This window comes from Amaranthus tricolor, chromosome 3, assembly GCF_026212465.1.
Source record: "Amaranthus tricolor cultivar Red isolate AtriRed21 chromosome 3, ASM2621246v1, whole genome shotgun sequence".
NCBI classification, from domain to species: Eukaryota; Viridiplantae; Streptophyta; class Magnoliopsida; order Caryophyllales; family Amaranthaceae; genus Amaranthus; species Amaranthus tricolor.
In genome coordinates, this window is record NC_080049.1 from 24854581 (window position 1) to 24864812 (window position 10232).

Genomic DNA, 10232 nt, shown 5'->3' on the forward strand with positions numbered 1-10232 from the left:
ATCGTGGCCAAAATATGGGAGACCTATTGAGCAATTGACCTGTAATTTACAGAAGAATGAAAAAATACCCAAACTTAATTTGGTTTAAGCTAAACTACCTAACCTAAGCTCAGAAGTCAGAAGAAGCTCAGCATCTGGGTATTTCTGGTGTTAATAATTTTTGTTATTCAGATTAGATCAAATTAAATTTAATTATTTATTTTTATTATTGTTGGTGTTAATAATTTTTGTTATAACTTAATTACTACCTTGTGCATATTGTCTATAATTATTTGTATTTGGTCATTTGGTGAGCTAGGTTGTATTAAAATAAATTTTTAGTTGGTTGATTTTCGAGTCATATTACTTTTGGGTTTGATATAAAATTTTATTTGTTGAATACCTAATATTTCATAATCGGATTAAATTAGCAAGTAGTTTTTATATCTATTATACTAACAAAATTTAGAGGAAATCCTATTTTTATTTCTTTTCTAATATGGCTTCACTGAACTTCATAATAAATGTTACTAGTATTAAATGAAGATTATAATGCAGTTGTTACTTGTTATATAATTGTTACTAGTATTTATATTGGACGGATCAGGCTGTAGTAAAATAAATTATTGTTTTTTCAGTCATGTCACTTTTCCGGTTGGATACCCAATCATATTTGTTGAATACCTAATATTTTAAAATTGAATTTGCTCAATATATAATTAAAATCAAATTAACCGTAATCTAGATTTCAACCTAAATCCCTAAATTTGTCTTTCTAATATAAAAATCTAACTATAAAAGGAATCGAAAGACCTTTAAAAACTCATTTTGAAACAAATTTAAAAGGTGTTAAGACATTCTGTATTTTATGGTTATTATAACTCTTATCGGGTTCTTGGAAGACCTGTTGTTTTTGGAAAACAGAAGGATTTAGATATTATAAATCTTTGTTTCATTTTTTTGGTAGAAATCAGGTGATAAGAGTTAAAATTTGCTGTAATTTGCACAGTTTTGTGTTCTTTGCTGCCTTGACTATTTGTGCTTGAATATAGGGTTTATTTTTGTTTGAAAATAACCCATGGTGTTATTTTTTTTTTTTTAAGGTATGGCTGACCCTGCTGTGGCTGTCCCCGAACAAAGAAGAGTTGTTAAACATAAAAAAATTACGTCACCGGTTTGGGATCAGTACCATGTATCGTACCCCAATGACGTACGGACGGTAAAGTGTAAATACTGCGATTATGAGGCGGCAGCACCAGGTAGTGCAGGTACAACTAATTATAAACGTCATACTGAGGGCTGTAAAGGTTATAAAGAGTTCATAAAAAATAACCCAAACGCTAATGTTGTGTATGATCATGATACTTACGTGCTTAAGTTTGCTGATTCGATATTATATCATGGATATTGTTTGAGTATGGTAGAGCATATTAAAACTAGAGAATTGCATCGTTGGTTAAATCCTAATGTCAAAGATGTGTCTAGATATACGATAACTAAATGCGTAATGGGTGAACATGAAAAGTACAAAAAACTAGTATTTGACAATATGCAATCTTGTAAGAGTCGTATATGCTTAACTTGTGATGGATGGACAGCATGTACTTCGCGTTCATATTTTGCCCTTACTGCCCATTTCATCGATGATGATTATAAATTGCATTCCCTTTTGTTAAATTTTCGCCGTTTTCCCCCACCCCACGATGGTGAATCTATATTCATGTTTGTGAAAGGTTTGTTGAATGACTGGAATATAGGTAGAAAAGTTTTTTCAATCACACTTGATAATGCTTCCTCTAATAATAGGATGGTTGAAAAACTGAAACGTGATTTGCACTCCTCTTCTCCTCTCCCTTTAGATGGCAAGTATTTTCATATAAGGTGTTGTGCTCATATTTTGAACCTTATTGTTAAAAAGGGTTTGAAACTTGTTGATAATTCCGTGACTAAGTTACGTGCGGTTGTTATATATGTTGATTCTTCTGATTTTCGACTTACAAATTTTGAGAAAGCTAAAATTGATAAAGGTTTGCAATCAAAGGGTAAATTAGTTTTGGATGTTTCCACTAGATGGAACTCTACTTATGACATGATTCATAGGGCTCTTGAGGTAAAGGATGCTATTGATTTATATCTTGTTCGTGAAAGGGATATTGATGTTGATATTATTTCTGAGAATGAGTGGGATACACTTCAAGATATTTGTGATTTTCTTGAGCCATTCTATGAGATTACCAAGCTTTTTTCTGGTTCAAAATATCCCACTGCAAATTTGTACCTTTCTTGCATAATATGTATTGAAAAGATTTTGACTGATTCCCACCAAGATCCTAGTGATGCTGTGAGAAAGATGGCTGCTCCTATGTGGGAAATGTTTGATAAATATTGGTCCGATCATTCTATGGTTCTGTCTTTTGCCTTTTTACTTGATCCACGTTTTAAGATGACTTTCCTTAGTGATTATTATTCTATGCTGTATGTACCTACTGCGGTTGAACAAAAGGTAAATGATGTGCTTGCTGCGTTTGTTGCTTTATATGAATGTTATATGAATACCACTCAATCTGCTCCTGTTGCACCCTCTCTGTCAAACCTTGGTCCTCCTCGTCCGTTCCAAATGCGCAAGTTACGTCATGATTTTCCTCGTATTTCTGCATCTAGGACGGCGAGAGGTGATGTGGACTCTTATTTGGCCATGTCTCTTGTTGTTGATTATGATGGTTTTGATGTTCTTGAATATTGGAAGGGACAGTCTACCTCTTATCCAACACTCGCACTAATGGCTAGAGATATTCTAGCCATTCCAATTACTTCTGTTGCATCTGAATCTGCTTTTAGTGTTGGTGGTCGGATCCTTAACAAATTGAGATCTTCTTTGTTACCAAAAAATGTTGAAATTTTGGTGACAACGCGAAATTGGCTATTTGGGTTTGAACCCGAGGAAAATGCGAAGGAGATATTAAGTGTTATTGAGGAAAATAACACTGATCATGATGATAATGCTTCAGGTAAGTGTAGTGCTCTATGAAGATTTTTTTCTTGTAATTGGGTTTTTTACCAAATTATCATATCTGAGCGCCCAATTTATATTTTATAATTAATTTATATTTTTTTTATTTTATTTATTATAACTTTCTGTCGTTTTTCCATCTCATGCTCTTAATCATAATACTCAGTATCTGAAAGTTGTTACTTTTATATGATCTTAAGGTACACTAAGTTTGGTGGAGCAGTTCCTTACAGATTATTGAAAGGCGGTGTCGCATTGAGGACTAGGAGCAGGAGATCTAAGGTGGTGATGGAAGAGGAGGAAGAAGAGGAGGAAGGAGATCTAAAGTTATTTTGTATTTTGTTTAAGTGATGATTGATGTTTAGTATCTGAAAAAAATGTAATGGATCTATTTTAAATTTCGTCTAAACTATTAAATGAAATGAAAGTGGTTTATCAATTTCATAGGTTAATATTTTGTATTGGTTTATATTGTTATATGTTGATTTTAATACAGTATTAATTAGTCAGGAAATTAACCTGAACTTGGTAATTATATTGGTTGCAAAGTATGAACTATGTTTATGCAATTTTGCAATTTCTGAGTTTTGTAAAATTTATGCTTAATTTTTTAGAAAAGAAAAAGGCTTTACTAAATTACTGAGTTAATATATATTAACTTATAATTTATATATTTATTTTATAAAAATTTATATTTAATTTAATTTTTATCATATAGAAATAATATAATTAAGTTTAATTTAATTATTTTATATAAAATTTTATTATATTTTGACAACTTAGAAGAATTATGTAGATAAGTTCGGTCCAAAACAGGTTCGGTACAAAACAGGTTCCAGGTTCGGTACAATACAGGTTCGGTACAATATAGATTCGGTCAAAAACGGTCGGTTAAAAACGGGTATTAAGCGGGTCGAAAACAGGTTTCGGTCTGAAAACAGGTTCGGTATCGGTCGGTCACGGTATGATAAAAACAGGTCGAAAACGGTTTTCGGTTTAAAACAGGTTCGGTACCGGTCGGTTTCGGTATGTGTAAAACAGGTCGGAAACGGTTTCGGTCACCATTCGGGTTCGGTAGCGGTCGGTATCTGGTCACTTGTATTCGGTCAAAAACGGGTTCGGTATCAGTCGGTAACAAGTCGGTAAAACAGGTTTCTGACCACATTTACAGCCCTATGTATACATTGGATATAAGGATGATATTAATGAACTATAAATACCTTTGTTTATTATCCTTGAAAAAAATTATATAATAGTTTGTTTAAACATTATTTTAAAAAGCTAGGGTAACTAAATTTTTTTGTAGAAAGTTATATTTTGATAATTTATTTAATACAAAAACTTATTGATTCAAATTCAAAATAACATATCGATTCACAAACAAACAAATTAACATTTGCTATCTTCTCTCTTTTCTTTTTTCTCTAAAAGAAATTTTAGCCAATATTATTAATTTTAGTGCTACCATTAGTCTTATAGTTGACGTTAAACCCTTAATTTCTTTATTGTTTTTAATTACAAATAAAATTCATTTTCTCTAACTATGGAGTTATTTGATCTAATTATTGGGTTCGATCTGCCCATATGTTGAGGTTTAAAGTCTCTCATGCTGAGATTTTGGAGTCTTGTTATCAATTGGATGGTGAAAAAGTATATAACGTTATCACGGGTGCTAGTTCTACTAATACAATCAATAGTATCAAACTTATTTCTATTTCAAAGTCACACCAAATTTAAATACCCCTCGAAGGAGGCTGTATCAAATACCGATATGATAGAGGGAAGACTTCAGTCTTAGATCTCTTTTATATTGATCGTGACTTGTCCTGTATAGGATTTTATTTGATTAAAATTGTTATATATATGATTGATTGTTACTCTGTCGTAGATGTTGTACGATATTTTTATCGATAAATTATTAATTTCCTTTAAAAAAAATTCAAAATAACATGATCGCTGAGTATTGGTTTACACAACAGTCATAGAAGTTATTTCCGTGGTTGGCCTTTTGATATTAACTACGTTCATTATGTTTTTCCATTCGCTAGCCCCCACATAGTAAATTCTAATAGGATAGCGAATAAATTATATTACTACCATGCATAGCTAGTTTACATGGCACAACTGTTGCATCATAAATCTACGAACAATTAGTATGTTTGTCCCGAATTTATAAAAATGAGGGATAAACCATCTAGCATCCTCGCTAATTTCATGAAATAATGAGTTTGTTATAGGGATGGGTAATGGATCGGACTCGACTCGGATTATACATACTTCGACTTTGCTTCGGATTTTAGTCGAATTTTTTTTTTCAGTCCACTTCCACTTGGAGTCGGATTATGCATACTCCAAGTTTGCCCCGACTCGGACCTCCAACGGAGTCGGATACGAAGTCGGATTATTATCAAACTTTATCGTTGTAATATTTTACTAATGATTTGAAGCATACGAATTACGAAGTAAACAAAATATATTTTTCAAATACAATTTAACAAAAAAATATGTACTTTGAATTCAAGTTTAACATGAGAAATATTCCTAATACTACAATTTAACAAAATTTTCTCGCATTTTGATTTGGCGTATTTTATTTCTTTTGATCTGATTTGTCGTATTTTGATTGATTGATCTAAATAAAAATACCAAGTAGTTTTTCAAAATCGAAAATTACAATTAGTATGAGAGAGAGCTTGATTAGTCACGTCTAGAATTTTAAAGGAAACAAAATGTTGGGTTAAAAGTCAAATTCAAAGTCAGATTTCCTTCTGGGTCGGAGTCGGGTCGGAGTGTCGGATTTTTAATAAAGTCCAACTTCGGTCCGTCTCTAACTCGGATTCGGATCGTGAAGTCGGTGTTGGAGTCGGATAACCTTTTCCTCGAACTCGAATCGGATTATTTTCCTCGGATCGAGTCGGACTAGGGTCGGATTCGGACTGAATTGCCATCCCTAGTTTGTTCCCCCCAAACCCCAAATAAATATCAATTTAAATAATTATTTATTGTACAACTCCACCCACCCCCAACTAAATATGAATTTAAATAATTATTTATAGTACAACTCTTTAAATAATTATTTATTGTACAACTCCCGCCCCAACTAAATATCAATTTAAATAAATAGTACAACTCATTAACTTACATTTTTTAGGTTTTGGTTTAATTTTTTCCGATTTGTTTCAAAGATATGTATATAAACTCAATTTACTTGTCATATGGTTATTGGTACTAAATAGCAATAATAGAAAAGATTTATAGCATAAATTTTTATATTATGTATCATCTTATTTCCATGGTAATGAAACTTTAATCATAAAAAACTTGTTCATAATTTTTCATTACTATCTAATACCATAGTTTTAAATTGTAATGCATTAGAATAAATTTTATGAAGAAAAAAAATTATTAAAGGAGAACAAGTATAACCATTAACTTAGTCTAGAAATATTAATTACTACCAAAATTAATTACACTAATTTTTTATTCTCATTTCTATCATTTTATACCGAATATCAAAGGAGCCGTTATTTTCTGAGAAGACACTAACTAGTTAGAAATTTATATTTCCACAACAATCAATTGACAGTCCATACACTAACATGCTTATTGTCACTACCGATTTGGGGTCATACATTCATATCAATTCATATTCAAAGGAAAATATTGCGGGTCCCTTAATTGTCATTAATTTTCAATTACTCCAATTTCTATATAAACCATCTTGTTTTATGCATAAACATAAACCCTACTCACAAAAGAATCATAATTCTGATAACTAACTCTCATCATTCTACCAAAAATGTGGTACCTTGAAATCTTCCTTGTCTTCCTCTCACTTATCATGTTCTGCCGTTCAATCCGGGAAAAAAACGGAATACCCACAAATTGGCCTATAGTAGGAATGCTTCCAGCACTCCTAATAAATATCCACAGAATCCATGCATTTGTAATAGAACTTCTAGATAAATGCCATCTAACATTCCATTTTAAAGGCCCATGGTTCACCAATATGGACATGTTGGCTACCTTAGATCCCATCAATGTGCACCATGTAATGAGCAAAAATTTTGGGAACTATCCCAAAGGTGAAAAGTTTCATGAAATGCTTGATGTTCTAGGAGATGGTGTTGTAAATACAGATGGTTTAGTATGGCAATACCATAGAAAAATGGCTCATGCTTTTCTAGGGCATCAAAAATTTTACCATTTTATGGTAAAAAAAACATGGGATAAAGTTGAAAATGGACTTATCCCACTTTTAAATCATATTTGTGATCATGAAATTATTGTTGATTTGCAAGATTTGTTTACTAGGTTAACTTTTGATACAATATGTTGTATTATTATGAACCAAGACCCTAAAGCTCTTTCCATTGATTTTCCTAGTAATCCTGCCTCGAAGGCTTTGGATGAGGCGGAAGCGGTTATTTTTCATCGTTATGTGGTCCCTACTTTTGTTTGGAAGTTTCAAAGGTGGTTAAATGTTGGTAAAGAAAAGAAGTATAAAGAAGCTTGGGAAATACTTGATAGTTTTATCTATAAGTGTATAGAAGCCAAAAGGGAAGAACTTAGCAAGGAAGGAATATGTCAAGATGGTGATGAGATTAGTAATAATGATTTATTGTCTTTATATATTGAAGAGGATGAAAATCAAAAGACTCCAATTGGTACTAGAGGGGATAAGTTTTTAAGGGATACGATTTTGAATAATCTATTGGCTGGTCGAGATACTACTAGTACTACATTATCTTGGTTGTTTTATCTTCTCTCGAAAAACCCAAATGTGGTTTCTAAAATTAGAAAGGAGTTAGATAGTGTGATGTTAACTAGGGAAAATTTTAAAGAGGAGAATAGTAAGTTGGTCTATCTTCATGCTTCGTTGTGTGAAACATTACGATTATACCCTCCGGTTGCGTTTGAGGCTAAGGCCCCAATTGAACATGATGTGCTCCCTAGCGGCCATCATGTGAACCCAAATATGCAAATTATTTTTGATACGTACGCGATGGGAAGGATGAAATCGATATGGGGTGAAGATTGTTGTGAGTTTAGGCCTGAGAGATGGATATCGGAACAAGGGAAGCTTCAGCATGAGCCATCTTATAAGTTCTTTTCGTTCAATGCGGGGCCTAGGACTTGTTTAGGGAAAAATATGGCTTTTACACAAATGAAGGTTGTTGCTGCTACTGTCATAAGAAACTATGATATGCAAGTGGTTGAAGACCATTTGGTTGTTCCTGATCTTTCTATAATATTACATATGAAGTATGGGTTTAAAGTTAAGATGATGCGAGTTCACTGTGATTAATTAATATTAATATGTCTTTATTAAAATTTATGCTTCGTAATTATTAATATTAATTAATATTAATATGTCTCAATTAAAATTTATTATAGTATTTTTGGTTTTCAGCTATGTATAAAATATGTAGAAATATTATGTAAATATTTTTAGTATCATTTGCTTATTTTCAGTATATTTTCATTACCTTAATTAGGATACAGGATTAAGCTAATATCTATTTGTTTCCTTATTTAGTTGATGAATCTTGTATAAGTTAAACTATTGTAATGGCCATAATCAATACAGAAAACGTATTCAACCCTAAACCAAGCTTTTATTACGTTGTTTTATTTCTTTATGGTATCAGAGTCGTAAGGTGTTTTCCAGGGACCGGCAAACCTTTCGGTTATCATCATCTACCCAAAACCATACCTGCAAATGGCAGAAACCGACCCTAACCAACAGATTGTAACCATGGCACAAATGGAACATATATTCAAGATGTTCCAGCAAATGCAACAAAAAACAAACACAAACACAACCACCGAAATAACCCCATCAGATTTAAGAATAACAGAGAAATTGAACTATCAGAATTACATTACATGGTGTAAACTGATGCAAATAGCAATCGAAGGGAGGGGACACCTCAGCCACATCACAGACGCCCCTCCAAAACCCACTGAACCCACATACCAACAATGGAAGCAAAGGGACTCCATGGTTTTGTCAAGTATTATTTCAAACATTGACACAGAATTAATTAACCTATTCCTCGATTACACGGTAGCAAGGGATTTATGGAAGAGAATTGAAGTCCTGTTGAGTAGTGGCCATGACGAACTACAGATCTTTGATCTTAGTTCCAAAGCAAGCTCCATCAAACAAAATCAAGAGTCCATAGAGGTATTTTATGGTAAACTCACTACAATTTGGAAGGAAATCGACAGGAGGATGCCAAATCAGATGATACACGCAGAGGACATAACCATCTTTAACAGTTACATTCAAAACCAGAGATTATACCAGTTCTTGGCTGGTATTAATGATACTTTTGACAAAGAGAGGCGTAATTTGCTAAACCGAGACCCACTTCATATATATACAATAGTTTATGAGCCCATAAATAATGTTTTGTCTGGGACCCCTAAAAACCTAAGGCTGGCCCTAAAGGTGCATTCATTTATTTGTCATCACATACTCTTGATTATTTTTCAAAAATATGTAAAAATTAAAAAGGCAAGGAAGAAGCACGCGATTTGATAAAAATATTCATGTCAACACGACAACACATCTTGCAAATAATATTTTTACCCTTTAAAAACTTGCTTCCGTCTGTTAAATATCTATTAGTAAAACAACTTTTTAAAAACATATTCCTTTTTAAAAATAAAGGATAACCTGTTAAAAACAGGTGAGATTTCAATTGATTAACAATGTCAGATTTTATATAATATGCTAATACATTTTCTTTTTATTGATTTCCAAATTCCAATAAGAAAATCTGAATTACAATCATTTGCTTATGAGTACAACCATAATAAATAATACTCCCTCCGTTTCTTTTTGTTCTTCCCATTTACTTTTTCACAGTTTTCAATGCAAATTTTAAACTTTAATATCTCTAAATACATATTATAAAAATTCAAAAAAATACATAATAAAAAAGTATATATAAAGACGAATCTATCAAGATCTCACATGGGTATATTTTATCTTCTAAATATGTGTCAAAAATATTAAATAAATTTCTCTCCTTAAGGTGGAATATTCCAAATGGAAAGAACACCAGAGAACGGAGGAAGTAATGTATAAACCACTAGCGATATAGGAATTGAATCTCGTCCTAGTTGAATAGTAAGTAGTATTATTTTTCAGAATATACTTTGAATTTGATTTTTTTTTAGTTCTTTCATTTTCTCAGCCTCCCCTCACTACAACAAAGTTGATTTTTCATGA

The 10232-nt window shown here is 32.0% G+C and overlaps 1 protein-coding gene across 1 annotated transcript; it reads left to right on the forward strand.

The window, feature by feature from the left end:
• Positions 1-6711: 6711 nt before the first annotated feature.
• LOC130808674 (alkane hydroxylase MAH1-like) lies at positions 6712-8468 on the forward strand. The gene has a single exon (XM_057674130.1). It carries the CDS (start codon positions 6789-6791, stop codon positions 8295-8297), a length of 1509 nt encoding a protein of 502 aa, XP_057530113.1. The 5' UTR covers positions 6712-6788; the 3' UTR covers positions 8298-8468.
• The last annotated feature ends 1764 nt before the right edge of the window (positions 8469-10232 follow it).